This window comes from Oncorhynchus mykiss, chromosome 20, assembly GCF_057628025.1.
Source record: "Oncorhynchus mykiss isolate SJ-2025 chromosome 20, ASM5762802v1, whole genome shotgun sequence".
Lineage (NCBI taxonomy): Eukaryota > Metazoa > Chordata > Actinopteri > Salmoniformes > Salmonidae > Oncorhynchus > Oncorhynchus mykiss.
In genome coordinates, this window is record NC_143041.1 from 1981660 (window position 1) to 2000215 (window position 18556).

An 18556-nucleotide genomic window follows, 5' to 3' on the forward strand; every position below is an offset into this window, starting at 1 on the left:
ATCAGTGAATTCTAGGCCACTCCAACAATTACATCAATCAATTCTAGGCCACTCCAACAATTACATCAATGAATTCTAGGCCACTCCAACAATTACATCAATGAATTCTAGGCCACTCCAACAATTACATCAATCAATTCTAGGCCACTCCAACAATTACATCAGTCAATTCTAGGCCACTCCAACAATTACATCAATCAATTCTAGGCCACTCCAACAATTACATCAATGAATTCTAGGCCACTCCAACAATTACATCAATGAATTCTAGGCCACTCCAACAATTACATCAATCAATTCTAGGCCACTCCAACAATTACATCAGTCAATTCTAGGCCACTCCAACAATTACATCAGTGAATTCTAGGCCACTCCAACAATTACATCAATCAATTCTAGGCCACTCCAACAATTACATCAATCAATTCTAGGCCACTCCAACAATTACATCAATGAATTCTAGGCCACTCCAACAATTACATCAGTCAATTCTAGGCCACTCCAACAATTACATCAATCAATTCTAGGCCACTCCAACAATTACATCAATCAATTCTAGGCCACTCCAACAATTACATCAGTCAATTCTAGGCCACTCCAACAATTACATCAATCAATTCTAGGCCACTCCAACAATTACATCAGTCAATTCTAGGCCACTCCAACAATTACATCAATCAATTCTAGGCCACTCCAACAATTACATCAATCAATTCTAGGCCACTCCAACAATTACATCAATCAATTCTAGGCCACTCCAACAATTACATCAGTCAATTCTAGGCCACTCCAACAATTACATCAGTCAATTCTAGGCCACTCCAACAATTACATCAATGAAATAAATCAAAATAGTAAACAATGCATACATATGCCTTTCATACATAACATATAAACATCTATCTTGAAGTAAAAAATTACATGATTTATTCATCAATGCCAGAAACCTGGGACGTCAAAGAGCACACTATTAATTATTATTACTAACATATCTGAGAGCGCACAGATTCTCATGCTTTTCCATTTTAGGAATTAGCACGAATAACAAAATGTAAAACGGCATATTGTGATTTTTGGTGGGTGAGATACAAATGGAGAAACAACTGGGTGTGTAAGGTATGTTTAATCTAAAATACTAGCTCAACTCCAGTAGAATGAGAAACCGACTCAAAACAAGGAAGCCATACCTACACGCAGCTGTGTCAACACCCATCTTGTCAATTTAACGGGTCCACGTTGCTGCTGTCAATTGTGACCAGCAGGGGAACGGCATTACACAGGCAAAAAATGGTAGCAAAAACAGATGTAATCAAATCAAAAGTAGTAGTGAAGGAAGCAGCATAGGGAAATTGGGAAGGTAGGGTGGGTTTATAAGAGATAAGATGGAGAGTTCCAAAGTGTGCGAAGTTCGAGGGACCATCGGGCATAAATGGCATAGTTTGAAATAAGGGTTAGCTAGAGGGATGGTTGGTCATGGAATAAACATAAAATGGGGTGTGTGCTTCTCCACCCCTTTTTATGTCATTGTCACAAAAATGTCCAGTCGCAATCGGGGTCTCAGCATAGTCATTCTGTCAGTTGCAGCATTCATATCATAGTCATTGTGTGTATGTGAATCACAACATTAAAGGTGATGAGTGATCACAGCATTTCAACAAATTGAGCCATACACAATATCACGTTTTGACATTTATATTTACCAGGTAGGCTAGTTGAGAACAAGTTCTCATTTGCAACTGCGACCTGGCCAAGATAAAGCATAGCAAGTCGACACATACAACAACACAGAGTTACACATGGAATAAACAAAACATAGTCAATAATAAAGTAGAAAAAGTCTATATACAGTGTGTGCAAATGAGGTAGGATAAGGGAGTTAATGCAATAAATTGGCCATGGTGGCAAAGTAATTACAATATAGCAATTAAACACTGGAATGGTAAATGTGCAGAAGATGAATGTGCAAGTAGAGATACTGGGGTACAAAGGAGCAAGATAAATAAATCAATAGAGTATGGGGATGAGGTAGGTAGATAGATGGGCTGTTTACAGATGGGCAGGTGCAGTGATCTGTGAATTTAAGGCCAGTCACCACAGAATGAAATGACATTCATATCTTTCAATTTGGAGATCTGTTGATATTTTGGTCCATTAATAGTATATATTCTATATAGTATATATTCATAGTATTTTCAAAAAGTACACATAAAAATGACAAAAACTTGATGAAAATGTATATTTTCTTAGTTTATCATACTACCTTCATCAACATTTTAATGAATTTGAAACACTTAAAAAAATGGACATACATCAATGATTTCAAATCTCACTACATTAAATGACACATAATTTAAAAGCCCATCTCATAGAGATTGTTACAAACTATTAGTAACTTACTTTGAACAGATGGTTATTGGGTCACAGAAGGGTTGGGTTAAATGTGGAAGACACATTTCAGTTGAATACATTGAGTTGAACAACTGACTAGGGAACTAGGTTGCCCTTTCCCCTTTCTGAATAGACGTTTGGTAGTCTAAATTCAGTGTACTTGTCTTTAACTGCAATTTCCCGAAGGGCAGACTCTTCCCACACGCCAACTCATTTTTCTCAGCTTCAGAAGCATCTGAATAGATATTCTCCAGACCTACCCAGAGGGAATTGTTGATATGCTTTTTTTATTTTTATAATTCTAGATGATTTTCTTTGGGAAAATATGCCAAAATGCATTTTACACACACGTCTTTAGTATTTTACAGATAGAAAGATTAAAAATGTATGTATCCACAATCTGCTCAGGACAAGTCCCATCATGGAGTGTCTTAACAAAATGAAATCAAAATCAAAATATTTAGTCTGACTTCATCCAGTGTCCTGAAAAATGGATTTGCGCGATATGGAAATATTTGCATATTTAATGAGACCCTCATTTGCATATTTGAATAACATATTTCAGAAACGTTTAATATAAAATATTCATAAAAGTGTGTCTACATTTAACTGGTAAAAGTTGATTGTGATATGATTAAGGGGGGGAAAGTACCCTATGAGGGTATGATGCCTGGCCTTATGCATTGAAGACAGAATTTTGTTGACACTATGTCAATCAATCAATCAAATGTATTTATAAAGCCCTTCTGACATTAGCTGTACAGAAACACAGCCTAAAACCCCAAACAGCAAGCAATGCAGGTGTAGAAGCACAGTGGCTAGGAAAAACTCCCTAGAAATGCCAGAACCTAGGAAGAAACCTAGAGAGGATCCAGGCTCTGAGGGGTGGCCAGTCCTCTTCTGGCTGTGCCGGGTGGAGATCACAGTGGTTGTAGAGGGTGCAACAGGACAGCACCTCAAGAGTAAAAATGAACAGTTTAGGGTTCCATAGCCGCAGGCAGAACAGTTGAAACTGGAGCAGCAGCACGGCCAGGTGGACTGGGGACAGCAAGGAGTCATCAGGCCAGGTAGTCCTGCAGCATGGTCCTAGGGCTCAGGTCCTCCGAGAGAGAGAAAGAGAGAATTAGAGAGAGCATACTTAAATTCACACAGGACACCAGATAAAACAGGAGAAATACTCCAGATATAACAGACTGACCCTAGCCCCCCGACACATAAACTACTGCAGGCTGAGACAGGAGGGGTCGGGAGACACTGTGGCCCCATCCTACGATACCCCCGGACAGGACCAAACAGGCAGGATATAACCCCACCCACTTTGCCAAAGCACAGCCCCCACACCACTAGAGGGATATCTTCAACCACCAACTTACCATCCTGAGACAAGGCCGAGTATAGCCCACAAAGATCTCCGCCACGGCACACCCCAAGCGGGAGCGCCAACCCGGACAGGAAGATCACGTCAGTGACTCAACCCACTCAATTGACGCACCCCTCCTAGGGACGGCATGGTAAGCCAGTGACTCAGAGGCTGAGAAGAGGCAGAGAATCCCAGTGGAGAGAGGGGAACTGGCCAGGTTGAGACTAAGTCTGCGTCTCTCACATGGGTAGGCAGACCATTCCATAAAAATTGAGATCTTATAGGAGAAAGCCCTGCCTCCAGCTGTTGCTTAGAAATTATAGGGACAGTAAGGAGGCCTGCGTCTTGTGACCGTAGCGTACGTGTAGGTATGTACTGTAGGACCAAATTGGAAAGATAGGTAGGAGCAAGCCCATGTAACGTTTTGTAGGTTAGCAGTAAAACATTGAAATCAGCCCTTGCCTTAACAGGAAGCCAGTGTGGAGAGGCTAGCACTGGAGTAAGAGGATCACATTTTTTGGTTGTAGTCAAGATTCTAGCAGCCGTGTTTAGCACTAACTGAAGTTTATTTAGTGCTTTATCCGGGTAACCGGAAAGTAGAGCATTGCAGTAGTCTAACCTAGAAGTGACAAAAGCATGGACTATGTCTACTGTGTGTGAATGATGAAAGAATCTTACCCTAGCTGGGGTTCCATTTGAGTGTGTGTGGTCACTTAGGCCTGCACATCAACCAGTACTGCGACCATTGAAGACTTTGGATACATGCTCTCAAAGTGCCGCTTGAATGTCTTTGGTTCTGCGTCTATAAAAGGTCAAGTACAAAATCAAGTAAGTTAACAATCTGTGGCTAAGATTGAATTCAAAGTTGACACAAATGATAAGCTAAGCAATACGATGCAACAAATTACTACACATATGAAAGACTGCACCACAAAGGCCAGTACATTAACTTACAAATAGAAGGAAGGGCAGGTGTGGACCAGTGATGCCTTGGCTGCAGTCTTCTGGTCTGCAGCTGCTCCCTTCATCTTCGCAACCACCGCCTTGGCATCAGTCAACAAGTTCAACTTGAGAGTGGAGCATGCGTTATATATCAATAACATCTACAGTATATGAATCCATCCCTGATTACAAAGCATACCTGACTACAAATCATAGCCTATCGCTGTGATTTGTTGTGTTAGATTTGGGCTGGGACAAAACCCTATACACACTCCTGCTCTTCTGGACTTCCTGCAATGACTGAAATATTACAGGAAGTTGAAACAGCTTTCCTAGTGGAGGTGATAAGAGGTGATAAGACTCAGGCTCACCCATTGGTTCTGGAATAATGTTGGCAATTTGGCATCAATAACATGGGAGTAATTCTACCTCAAAAACAAATGTGTGAATAACAATTCATTTAAAACCCACCAATGCAAATAGGACTAAATAGGGTTACATTACCTTTCCTTGTAGCTATACTGACGCCCCTCCCACTCTGTCTGCCGTATTCTCTCTTTGTTCTCGTTTCCTTATTAGGATGCCGGTGGGCGGAGTTGGGAGGGTCGTCAGCTACATGGGAAACACCTGGGCCAGGTGTGTCCCAGGATAAATAGACCTCTTCCACATTCATTGAGGAGATTCTCTCCATGCAGACACACTATTGTTTATTTGGCTATAGGTTACCTTAATTAATAAATATATTTTGTTACTTATTATCTCCACGTTGTTTCCCTTTTTGTTACGGGCTTCGAGCCGGTTCGTGAAAGTAACAGATCAATGTCTTCCTGCAGTAAAATAAGCATGCTGTTGCCTCAAGACTAGCTAGATTACAGGTATTGTGTATATTCAAAACTTGCCCTAGACAGTTCAAGAATTGTCAATTTAAACAAATTTACCCAATCTACTCATTACTAAATTTAGCTAACATTAGATAGTTAATCCAGATATTCTTACCTTTGCCTTGATTTGGCAGTCTCGTCCAGATCATCATGGCCCTGGTGAGTGACGTGAAGCTTGAGACAGGCATTTGTAGTTCTGTATGATAGCCACATTAGCAGCTAATTAATGTTTCATTTTTGGGGAATAAAAACAGGGTTTATATATTGATAAAAGTCAAGTTGTCCTAGATAGATTTACACGGTTGTCAAAACCTCACACCAGGCAGTGGTGCAAAGTACTTAAGTAAAAATACTTTAGAGTACAAATTAAGTAGTTTTTTGGGGTATCTGTACTTTACTATTTATATTTTTGACTACTTTTACTTTACTATATTCCTAAAGAAAATAATGTACTTTTTACTCCATACATTTTGCCTGACACCCAAAAGTACTCATTACATTTTGAATGCTTACCATGACAGGAAAATGGTCACACACTTATCACGTTAACATCCCTGATCAATTTCTACTGCCTCTGATCTGGCGGACTCACTAAACACAAATGCTTTGTTGGTAAGGGATGTCAGTGTTGGAATGTGCCCATGGCTATTTGTAAATGAAAAAAAAGAAAATTATGCTGTCTGGTTTGCTAAATATAAGGAATTTGAAATTATTTATACTTGTACTTTTACTTTTGTTACTTAAGTATATTTTAGCAATTACATTTACTTTTGATACTTCAGTATATTTAAAACCAAATACTTTGACTGTTACGCAAGTATAATTTTACTGGGTGACTTTCACTAAGTCATTTTCTATTAAGGGATATACTCAAGTATGACATTGGGTACTTTTTCGACCACTGAAGCCAGGGTAAGCCTACACAAAAGGGGCGGCAGGTAGCCTAGTGGTTAGAGTGTCAGACTTGTAACCGAAAGGTTGCAAAATTGAATCCCTGAGCTGACAAGGTAAAAATCTGTCGTTCTGCCTCTGAACAAGGCAGTTAACCACTGTTCCTAGGCCATCATTGAAAATAAGAGTTTGTTCCTAACTGACTTGCCTAGTTAAATAAATACATTTTAAAAAACACAGCCCTTATTTTGTAAGTAAGCATTTCACTGTATTTCACTGTATTTGGCGCATGTGACAAACACACTTTGATTTGATTATTTTAAGTCTTTCTAAAAATCCCTTATGGGAAAATGAAGGGTGTAAAATCGATTGGAACCATTTCCGTATTTGACCGCTAGGTTTTATGGGTATTATGATTCATACTGAAGTGCTATATTAGCTGGGTTACCTGCGTTGGTGATGGTTTGATTTATATTCCTCTACTGTAGTTATTGATCCTCTCTCTTCTCTTTTCTATCAGGATGTGGAACGCTTCAGTTTCTCCTCTGGTTTCGAAGAGGGCAGGGACAGGTGTCCCTACGACCCAGCCAAGGGCTACACCGGCCTCCTTGTGGGTAAGAACCCTAATCTACCCCCTGGGCTGCACTATTTTGCCCTAACCCACCACTAAGAATGAACTGAGAGACACTCATCTATCCCCTGTTCTGTGTTCTCTCTCTTTGATCCCTCCATCTCTCTGGTCCTGATTGCAGACGGTGAGATGTTCTCAGCCTCCCAGTATGAGTTCCGCAGCACTCCGGATGTCCGTCGAAACTTCCCCTTCCCCACTCTGAGGACAGAGGAGGCCCCCACCAGATGGCTGCTGGGTAAAGAGAGGCTGACCCATCCGTTATCTTATAGACATTGGTTTCATTTTGTGGTTTGTTCCCATATACATTAAAACCAGTAGATAGTGACAGTGCTGACGTCATCCGCGTATTTCTATGGAAAACTCCTGATGGGCAGAAGTATTTGAATTTGAAACGTGCCGTATTGCTGAATGGCACCAAAAACGATCTAAGGATCATGGTGAAAGTGGCCATAACTAGCAAAAGATCAAGGTCGATATAGTCATTTTCATCCTGCCTGATAGAGTTAACCTTAACGTCTATGGAGCCTTCTCGTAGCCTGCCGGCCCGTGATTGGTCTGTGTGATTTGTGTGTGACGACGTGTGTCGTGCGTGACGACAAATGTTGTAGTCAGAATGGATCACTATTTACTTAAATGTCTCAATTTGTAATGAACTTACTTCACCTTGGGGAGCCCAAAACGTCCATCTAGAAAAAAAATGTGTTCGGGCGATTGTAATTTATATAGGCTTTCTAGGTCAGACCAGGGTTTTTGGCACCACTAGGTTGCTACGCAGTAGCTGACCAACAGAGCTCTTGACTTCACGCTCCAGACCGGACCAGGGGCATAGCCAGAAATTCGTTGATGTGTGTAGAAGCATTTTTGTAATAATAATGTATTCTTTTTTTTGTTTTTGCTCAATCTGATTGGGTGGGCCTGTGTCCACCCAGACCCACCCATGCCTACGCCCCTGAACCGGACACTGTGGTCCTGTTTGATCCGTACAGCTATACAATTTTGGAATACCAATGTAATCTGTAATTCTGATTCATTATACTACGACTATATGGTACTAAGCAGAGCATATTTAAATATTTGTATTTGAAATACTTATTTTCTGTGTATTTGAGTATTTTCAAATTTGCCAAATCAACTATTTCTATTTTTCGGGGTCCTCTTGGGCTGACCTAAACATGCAAGTCAAACTGGGTGGGGGCTTCAATGGGTAAAGTATTAGTATTTGAAAATACATTACTTCAAATAGTTAGTTGTAAATACATGACAATACATTCCGGCAATATTGAACTACTTGTATTTTCAAATAAACTTTGTCCAAGTAATTGTTTTGAAATGTATATGAAAGTCATTAAAATGCAGTAAATATTATCAAATGTAATTATTTGATCCCAAGTGTGGTACTAAGTACTGTCCGAAAACATAGGGCATTTAATAGTCATTCCTTCATAATACAAGCTCTGCCTTCACCTTAGCATACTTAGCATACATATTCTGTGGTTATCCTTGCTTTCCACCTACATTATCTCTGTATCAGTAGGTGGCATGGTATGAGGATGACAATAACATGAATCTCTCCATAGTATGTGCTTTGCCAGGAGTTGGACAGGATGTACACAGTGTGATGATCTGTTTTTGTCATTGTGTGAGCAGAGGCGGACTTTGTGGGCTCGGCGCTGCTGAAGGAGAGTGTCAACAGCTCAGTGGGCGACGACGACAAGATCTACTTCTTCTTCACAGAGAGGAGCCAGGAGCAGATGGCCTACCCCAGCCAGACCAGGGTGGCACGGGTGGCCCGCATCTGCAAGGTAGGCCTGAAGGGGGACATGTGTTATGGCATTAGGGGTTGGTGGAGGGGGAAAGTGGAGAAAAGGCTCAATGGCTGCAATGGAATGAATGTAACGGTATCAAACACAAGGAACCTCAAGATTACTTGCGTAACCTAGTTTCTCTGATATTATGAGTGAGATCTCACATGTGGGATTCACCTCAATCTCAGAAGCTTGAAGAACCAATTACACACGTACTGCCAAACCCTAAGGTCTGAAGAACTGCTGCTTGGTGAAGCATATCAAGCTAGCCAGATTTCCTTGACAGTTTTAACACAGCCCGCGACGCGGTTAGCTCTTGTGGCTGAGACCGCGGATATTCACGTGGCTTGTGGCTGTTTAAATCCCGGCTGTTTGTTGCTGTTTCCAACGGCTCTGCAAGCTGTGCTGTCTGGAACTGCATGGAGTACCAACATTAGCCTACATCGCAACCATGACAAAGACCAAAGCCATTGGGAATACCATTGAGGACAGTGGTGTCTCTCTATCACAGGTGAAGGATCTTTTAAATTAACAAAAATAGTCCTACAAGCTGTTGTCACAACAACAAGAAAATAGCTTCAGGTGTGTCCAAATACTGGTGGAGTCAACTAATAAAAGAATGGACGATCTGACCAGAGAGTTCTAGGACCTGAAGAATAGTGTTCAGTTCTCCCAGGGTCAGCTCGATGGGACTGTAGACCCCACCTGTAGACCCCACCTCTGGCCCAGGTGACAGGCACAGGCCGATAGTGTTCAAGTTCCTAAGGTTCAAGGACAAGGAAGCTGTTCTGTAAAGAGCCAAGAACTTGAGAGGAACGTACATCTTCCTCAATGAGGACTATCCTGAAGCTGTGCGCCAGAAGAGGAAAGAACTTATCCCATCCATTAAAACTGCCAGAATGCGTGGGGACATTGCTTACATTCGCTATGACAGGCTCATTGTACACCCTCCCTCCCAAAAGCCTGGAAGTCATCAGAGAGCCACGCCTGTGGGTTCGTAGCATCAACTCCTCAGCACACACACAGACTTACACACAACAACTGGTTAACCTTTCTGATCTCCCCATCCCGGATCCGGGTTCGTGAATACAGACTCAAGCTCATTACCATAACGCAACGTTAACTATTCATGAAAATCGCAAATGAAATGAAATAAATATGCCATCTCTCAAGCTTAGCCTTTTGTTAACAACACTGTCATCTCAGATTTTCAAAATATGCTTCTCAACCATTGCAAAACAAGCATTTGTGTAACAGTATTGATGGCTAACGTAGCATTTAGCATTAGCATTCAGCTGGCAACATTTACACAAAAAAACAGAAAAGCATTCAAAAAAATCATTTACCTTTGAAGAACTTCAGATGTTTTCAATGAGGAGACTCTCAGATAGCAAATGTTCAGTTTTTCCTGAAAGATTATTTGTTTAGGACAAATCGCTCCGTTTTCTGCATCACGTTTAGCTATGAAAAAACCCCTGTATCCAGGATTGTGTAAATCTATCAGCAAGCTCATTAGCATAACACAACGTTAACTATTTATGAAAATCGCAAATGAAATGAAATAAATATGCCATCTCTCAAGCTTAGCCTTTTGTAAACAACACTGTCATCTCAGATTTTCAAAATATGCTTCTCAACCATAGGAAAACAATCATTTGTGTAAAAGTAGCTAGCTAGAGTTAGCATTTCGCGTTAGCATTTCGCGTTAGCATTAGCGTTAGCATCCAGCACGCAACATTAACAAAAACATAAAAGCCTTCAAATAAAATCATTTACCTTTGAAGAACTTCTGATGTTTTCAATGAGGATACTCTCAGTTAGATAGCAGATGCTCAGTTTTTCCAAAAAGATTCCTTGTGTATTAGAAATAGCTCCGTTTTATACATCACATTTGGCTACCAAAAAAAATCCATAAATTCAGTCCTCAAAACGCAAACTTTTTTCCAAATTAACTCCATAATATCGACTGAAAACATGGCAAACGTTTTTTAGAATCAAGCCTCAAGGTGTTTTTCACATATCTCTTCATTGATACATCGTTCTTGGAAACATGCTTTCTCTCCTGAATCCCAGGAGAAAATGACCGCACCTGAAGATTACGCACAAATTTAGACAAAGGACACCGGGCGGACCTCTGGAAAATGTAGTCTCTTATGGCCAATCTTCCAATGATATGCCTACAAATACGTCACAATGCTGCTAAGACCTTGGGCGAACGACAGAAAGTGTAGGCTCATTCCTTGCGCAATCACAGCCATATAAGGAGAGAATGGAAAACAGAGCTTCAGAAATTCTGCTAATTCCTGGGTGATGCATCATCTTGGTTTCGCCTGTAGAATGAGTTCTGGGGCACTTACAGACAAAATCTTTGCAGATTCTGAAACTTCAGAGTGTTTTCTTTCCAAAACTGTCAAGAATATGCATAGTCGAGCATCTTTTCGTGACAAAATATCGCGCTTAAAACGGGAACGTTTTTTATCCAAAAATGAAATAGCGCCCCTAGAGCTCATTGGACTGCTGAATTATGTTTTTCCTATTGCTTGAAAATCGGTCGTTCTGTGCCTGAACAAGGCAGTTAGCCTGAACAAGACAGTTCCCCGGTAGGCTATCATTGTAAATAATATTTTTTTCTTTAAAACTGACTTGCCTATTTAAATAAATGTTAAATAAAAATAATAATATAAATAAAGTGACTATACATAGACAATAAACAGAGAGTAGCAGCAGTGTGAAAAGAGGGTTGGGGAGGACAATATATGATCAATACAAGTGGATGTCACAGACCCAACACTATTGGTATGCACTCTGTTTAGTTGAGTGATAACTGGGGTCCTATTCAGGGCTGGACTAATGCTTGCCGGGGCCCAAGAGGAAGCAAAGAAAAAAATTGTAATAAAAATAAAGGAACATATTATTTGTGTAATAAACCAAAGATAAAGATATATTTTTTAACTGCAACCGCCAACCAGATTCAGAAGCCCGCCCTTTTTGTGTTTGACCTTTATTTAACTAAGCAAGTCAGTTAAGAACAAATTCTTATTTACAATGACGGCCTACCTCGGCCAAACCCTAAACCAGGCGACGCTGGGCCAATTGTGCACCGCCCTATGGGATTCCAAATCATAGCCAGTTGTGATACAGCCTGGAATCAAACCAGGGTTTGTAGTGACGCCTCTAGTATTGAGATGCAGTGTCTTAGACCACTGCGCCACTCGGGAGCCCCAAAACTCTACCTACACTACAGTTCGAACGTTTGAGGTCACTTCGAAATGTCCTTTTTCATGAAAGAAAAGCAAATGTTTTGTCCATTTAAAATAACATCAAATTGATCAGAAATACAGTTTAGACCAAGAGGTTAATGTTGTAAAAGACTATTGTAGCTGGAAACAGATTTTTAATTGAATATCTACATAGGTGTACAGAGGCCCACCATCACTCCTGTGTTCCAAAGGCACTTGTGTTAGCTAATCCAAGCTTATCATTTTAAACGGTTAATTGATCATAAAAAAAACTTTTGCAATTATGTTAGCATAGCTGAAAAGTGTTGTTCTGATTAAAAAGCAATACAACTGGCCTTCTTTAGACTAGTTGAATATCTGGAGCATCAGCATTTGTGGGTTTGATTACAGGCTCAAAATGGCCAGAAACAAAGCACTTCTTCTGAAACTCGTCAGTCTATTCTTGTTCTGAGAAATAAAGGCTATTCCATGTGAGATATTGCCAAGAAACTGAAGATCTTGTACAATACAGTGTACTACTCCCTTCACAGAACAGTGCAAACTGGCTCTAACCAGAATAGAAATAGGAGTGGGGGGCCCCGGAGCACAACTGAACAAGAAGACAAGTACATAAGAGTGTCTAGTTTGAGAAATATACGCCTCAAAAGTCCTCAACTGGCAGCTTCATAAAATAGTACCCACAAAACACCCGTCTCAAAGTCAACAGTGAAGAGGCGACTCTGGGATGCTGGCCTTCTAGGGATCCAAACAAACCAATAAACCCAGAGACAGAGTTAGTGTATTCGTCTATATTATTCCTAGAGACGGACCGGAACATATCCCAGTCCGCGTGATCAAAACCATCCTGTTGCATGGATTCTGGTTGGTCAGACCAGCGTTGAACTGTAACGGCTGTTGGTGGAAGAAGGTGAGGACCAAGGTGCAGCGTGGTACGTGTTCATCCTTTTATTAATGGAACTGGACACTGATTAACAAAACAACAATGAGAACAACCGAAACAGTTCTGTCTGGTGCAGACACAAAAACAGAAAGCAACTACCCACAAACACAGGTGGGAACAGGCTACCTAAGTATGGTTCTCAATCAGAGACAACGATAGACAGCTGCCTCTGATTGGGAACCATACCAGGCCAAACACATAGAAGTACAAAACAGAAAAAAACATAGAATGCCCACCCCAACTCACGCTCTGACCAAATCAAAATAGAGACATAAAAAGGAACAGGTCAGGACGTGACATGAACAGACATTACGACGGGTGCTTCCTGATTTAACTTGAGGGAGTGGGGTGGGGAGGAGCAGAATGGAGCCATGGTCTGATTTGCAGAAGGAGGGCTTTGTATCCATCTTGGAGTAGAGAATAACAATGCCAGGGCTACCTGGCATGATGACTCCTTGCTGTCCCCAGTCCACCTGGCCGTGCTGCTGCTCCAGTTTCAACTGTTCTGCATGCGGCTATGGAATGCATAGCATGACCTGTTCACCGGACGTGCTACCTGTCCCAGACCTATTATTTGACCATGCTGGTCATTTCTTAACATTTGAACATCTTGGCCATGTTCTGTTATAATCTCCACCCGGCACAGCCAGAAGAGGACTGGCCACCCCACATAGCCTGGTTCCTCTCTAGGTTTCTTCCTAGGTTTTGGCCTTTCTAGGGAGTTTTTCCTAGCCACCGTGCTTCTACACCTGCATTGCTTGCTGTTTGAGGTTTTAGGCTGTGTTTCTGTACAGCACTTTGAGATATCAGCTGATGTACGAAGGGCTATATAAATACATTTGATTTGATTTGGTCTAATGTATTTTTCCCGCGAATGGGGCAAAAAATGTGTTGGTGGAATTTCAAGGGAATTTTCCTTACAAGTCCCCGGCTACAACAGATGTGGCCTTGGGATATGCTGTTTCCAATTTGTTCAAAGTCCTGTGTAATTCCTTGAGTGCCAGCGTGGTGTAGGCTTGGGGAGGGGGGGGATGTACACAGCTGTGATACAAACAGCTGTGAATTTTCTCAGAAATAACTGGATTGGCATTTGATTGTGAGGTATTCCAAGTCAGGGGAACAGAAACTCGTAAGGGTTTGTACAGTCCTACCATGAGTTGTTGATCATGAATCATACTCCTCCGCCTTTGGTTTTTCCCACAATGTTATTTTTCCATGTCTGCGTGATGTATGGAAACCCCAATGTTGCCAGGCTGTATAGCCTGATCAAGTACCTCCTCCATCATCCAAGTCTCTGTAAAGCAGATTGTTACTGTCACTCATGTCTCTCTTGTAGGACATCTGCGCTCTGATCTCACAAAGGTTATTGTCCAGAGACGGTACATTAGCAAGTAATATAGTAGGAAGCGGAGGGTGGTTTGACCTTTTCCTTAATCGGACTAGAACCCCAGCTCACCTTCCTCTTCTCCGGCAACGTCTTTTTTTAAAAAGGGCTCCTGTGATGAAGGGATCCAGCTCCGCTAAGTAGATTTTGTGGTGAGTAATCTCAGTAACACAACCCAGCCAAGCCGCATTGCTTATTGACACCACGCCTGCTTAACCCGGAAGCCAGACGCACCTTACACCTGGCGACCCTGTCAGCGTGCACTGCTCCCAGCCCACCACAGAAGTGCGCGATGGGACAGGAACATCTCTGCCGGCCAAACCCTACCCTAACCCGGATGATGCTCGGCCAATTGTGAGCCACCCATGGGTCTCCCGGTCACTGCCGGCTGCGCCAGAGCCTGGACTCGAACCAGGTTCTCTAGTGGCACAGCTAGCACTGTGATGCAGTGCCTCAGACCAGCCATCTCGGCTGCTTTCTGAGGGGTTCCTTGGTGTGCCACTGTTGCCAGGCAGAGTAGAAGCCCACCCAAGCCGGCTCCAATGGCAGTCTTTCTTTCTCTCCCCCTTTCTCTCTCTCTCCATCCCACCCACTTTCTCTTTCGCTCTCTCTCGCTCTCTCTCTCTCTCTCTGTCTGTCATTTTCTCTCCTCTCCCCCTCTCTTCCTCCCACTCCCTCTCTCACCACCTCATTCCATTGGAATCAGCATGCCCAGAAACCACTCCTGGAGATACAGAAGGCTGTTTTTTTCACTCCTCCTCCTCTCTCTTTGGCTGTGCCTGGTGTAACTGTAATCTCCATTGTTTCATGCTTGCAGTACCCCTATATACAAAAATGCAGCTTTCTGGAAATTGGGACATGTCTGCTCTGTGGTAGTGGTGATGGTGGGGGTAGAACGTGATGGATCCTAACAGCAGCCCATCTGGGGGTGGGCTCGATTCACCCCAATGGCACAGTGGCAGTCGCCCATGATGATGACAGTTGTGGCGGCGACAGATCCGCAGACACAGAGTTCACATTAGTCGCTAGCCAGACCACAACTGGAGGCGTGCCACAGGTCTGTCTGCTTCTCAGCAAATCCCCAACCTCCTTTCCATCGGCAACCAGCATCTACGGTGTATGGTCTACCGCACAGCCATCCAGTTGCCAGATGTGGCGTCCATGCTTGAGGCAGGCCTACTTGGCTAGCAGCCCAAAAAGCTATCGGCCCTAGCTGAAAGAATTTCCACAAATGAACTTTAAACAAGGCACACCTGTTAATTGAAATTAATTCCAGGTGACTACCTCATGAAGCTGGTTGAGAGAGTGCCAAGAGTGTGCAAAGCTGTCATCAAGGCAAAGGGTGGCTACTTTGAAGGATCTCAAAACTGAAATATATTTTGATTTGTTTAACACTTTTTTTGGTTACTACAATACATGATTCCATATGTGTTATTTCATAGTTTTGATGTCTTCACTATTATTCTACAATGTAGAAAATAGTACAAATAAAGAAAAGGCCTTGAATGAGTAGGTGTTCTAGAACTTTGGACTGGTACTGTATGATAGTAGCGTGTGCTGTTTTGTGTTTGTTTAATTTGCTTTGTTTACTGTGACCACTGTATTTTCTAAAGGATAAAGTACTGAGGCTGGGTAGAATATGTTTTTATGTAAAACAGAAATGAAGAGCAAATGAAGTAGAAACAACATTGAATCACACAATGTGTGCCCAGTGGTGATCTATTAAAACCCCAACAAACAAAGAGACGAGAAGTCTCTGCTCTAAATGAGGGGCACAATCTGTCTATTCAGGCTTTTTCTCAATGCCATCGCCTCCGAGCGCCTCCTATGCTGTTGTTGCTGCTGCCCGAAATGCAATTAGAGTAAATATGCTCAAGTAGGCACACTTTGAGCCAGAACCAAACACTCTCATTCAGTGGTACTGGGTAATGCTTCTATTGTGTAGTGGGGTTGTGTTAGTGTGTGTGTGTGCACCTGTCTCTGTGTGTATAAGGTATGAGTGTGTGGTATAGGTATGTATGACCATGAGTAAACCTGTGTTGATGTGTGTTTGTGTGACTCTGATGACCTGTTTATCTCTAACCTCGCTCTCCTCCCTCCAGGGTGACTGGGGGGGACAGAGGACCTTGCAGAGGAAGTGGACGTCCTTCCTGAAGGCCAGGCTGGTGTGCTCTGTTCCTGACTACGAGCTCCACCTCAATGTGCTGCGTAGTGTCTTCGTATTGGAGGGCCGAGACATAAACAGCACTGTCTTCTACGGGATCTTTGGCCTGGAATGGTAAGAGGATGGCCTAAAACCCCAAACAAGCAATGCAGGTGTAGAAGCACGGTGGCTAGGAAAGACTCCCTAGAAAGGCCAAAACCTAGGAAGAAACCTAGAGAGGAACCAGGCTATGAGGGGTGGCCAGTCCTCTTCTGGCTGTGCCGGGTGGAGATTAGAACAGAACATGGTCAAGATGTTCATATGTTCATAAATTACCAGCATGGTCAAATAATAAAAATCACAGTGGTTGTCGAGGGTGCAACGCCTCTACTGCTCCTGCTGTCTCTAGAGAGTTGAAAACAGCAGGCCTGGGACAGGTAGCACGTCCGGTGAACAGGTCAGGGTTCCATAGCCGCAGGCAGAACAGTTGAAACTGGAGCAACAGCACGGCCAGGTGGACTGGTGACAGCAAGGATTCATCATGCCAGGTAGTCCTGAGGCATGGTCCTAGGGCTCAGGTCCTCCGAAAGAGAGAATTAGAGAGAGCATACTTAAATTCACACAGGACACCAGATAAGACAGGAGAAACACTCCAGATATAACAGACTGACCCTAGCCCCCTGACACATAAATTACTACATAAGGATCTACTGAAGAGATGAGTCTTCAATAAAGACTTAAAGGTTGAGACCGAGTCTGCGTCTCTCACATGGGTTGGCAGACCATTCCATAAAAATGGAGCTCTATAGGAGAAAGTCCTGCCTCCAGCTGTTGGCTTAGAAATTTTAGGGACAATTAGGAGGCCTGCGTCTTGTGACCATAGCGTATGTGTAGGTATGTACGGCAGGACCAAATTGGAAAGATAGGTAGGAGCAAGCCCATGTAATGCTTTGTAGGTTAGCAGTAAAACCTTTAAATCAGCCCTTGCCTTGACAGGAAGCCAGTGTAGGGAGGCTAGCACTGGAGTAATATGATCAAATTTTTTGGTTCTTAGTCAGGATTCTAGCAGCCGTATTTAGCACTAACTGAAGTTTATTTAGTGCTTTTTCCGGGTAGCCGGAAAGTAGAGCATTGCAGTAGTCTAACCTAGAAGTAACAAAAGCATGGATTAATTTTTCTGCATAATTTTTGGACAGAACATTTCTGATTATTGCAATGTTACGTAGATGGAAAAAAGCTGTCCTTGAAACAGTCTTGATTTGTTCATCAAAACAGAGATCAGTGTCCAGAGTAACGCCGAGGTCCTTCACAGTTTTTATTTGAGACGACTGTACAACCATCAAGATTATTTGTCAGATTCAACAAAATATGTATTTGTTTCTTGGGACCTAGAACAAGCATCTCTGTTTTGTCCGAGTTTAAAATTAGAAGGTTTGCAGCCATCCACTTCCTCATGTCTGAAACACAGGCTTCTAGCGAGGGCAATTTTGGGGCTTCACCATGTTTTATTGAAATGTACAGCTGTGTGTCATCCGCATAGCAGTGAAAGTTAACATTATGTTTTCGAATGACATCCCCAAAAGGTCAAATATATAGTGAAATTAATAGTGGTCCCAAAACGGAACCTTGAGGAACACTGACATTTACAGTTGAATCCACATCCACAGAGAAACTGATATCTTTCCGACAGTTCAGATCTAAACCAGGCCAGAACTTGTCCGTGTAGACCAATTTGGGTTTCCAATCTCACCAAAAGAATGTGGTGATTGATGATATCAAAAGCAGCACTAAGGTCTAGGAGCACGAGGACAGATGCAGAGCCTTGGTCTGACGCCATTAAAAGGTCATTTACCACCTTCACTAGTGCAGTCTCGGTGCTATAATGGGGTCTAAAACCAGACTGAAGCATTTCGTATACATTGTTTGTCTTCAGGAAAACAGTGAGTTGCTGT

The 18556-nt window shown here is 42.3% G+C and overlaps 1 protein-coding gene across 2 annotated transcripts in view; it reads left to right on the forward strand.

The window, feature by feature from the left end:
* LOC110498789 (semaphorin-4G) overlaps positions 1-18556 on the forward strand; it is a 72501-nt gene that overhangs the window by 43353 nt on the left and 10592 nt on the right. For both annotated transcript variants that reach the window (XR_016489267.1, XM_090211987.1), the window contains exons 6-9: positions 6983-7076; positions 7215-7328; positions 8741-8895; positions 16564-16739. Coding sequence is in view for 1 of the 2 variants with exons in the window: in XM_090211987.1 (XP_090068113.1) it covers positions 6983-7076; positions 7215-7328; positions 8741-8895; positions 16564-16739 (539 nt within the window). In the remaining variant the exon portion in view is untranslated. The remainder of the gene's footprint in view (positions 1-6982; positions 7077-7214; positions 7329-8740; positions 8896-16563; positions 16740-18556) is intronic.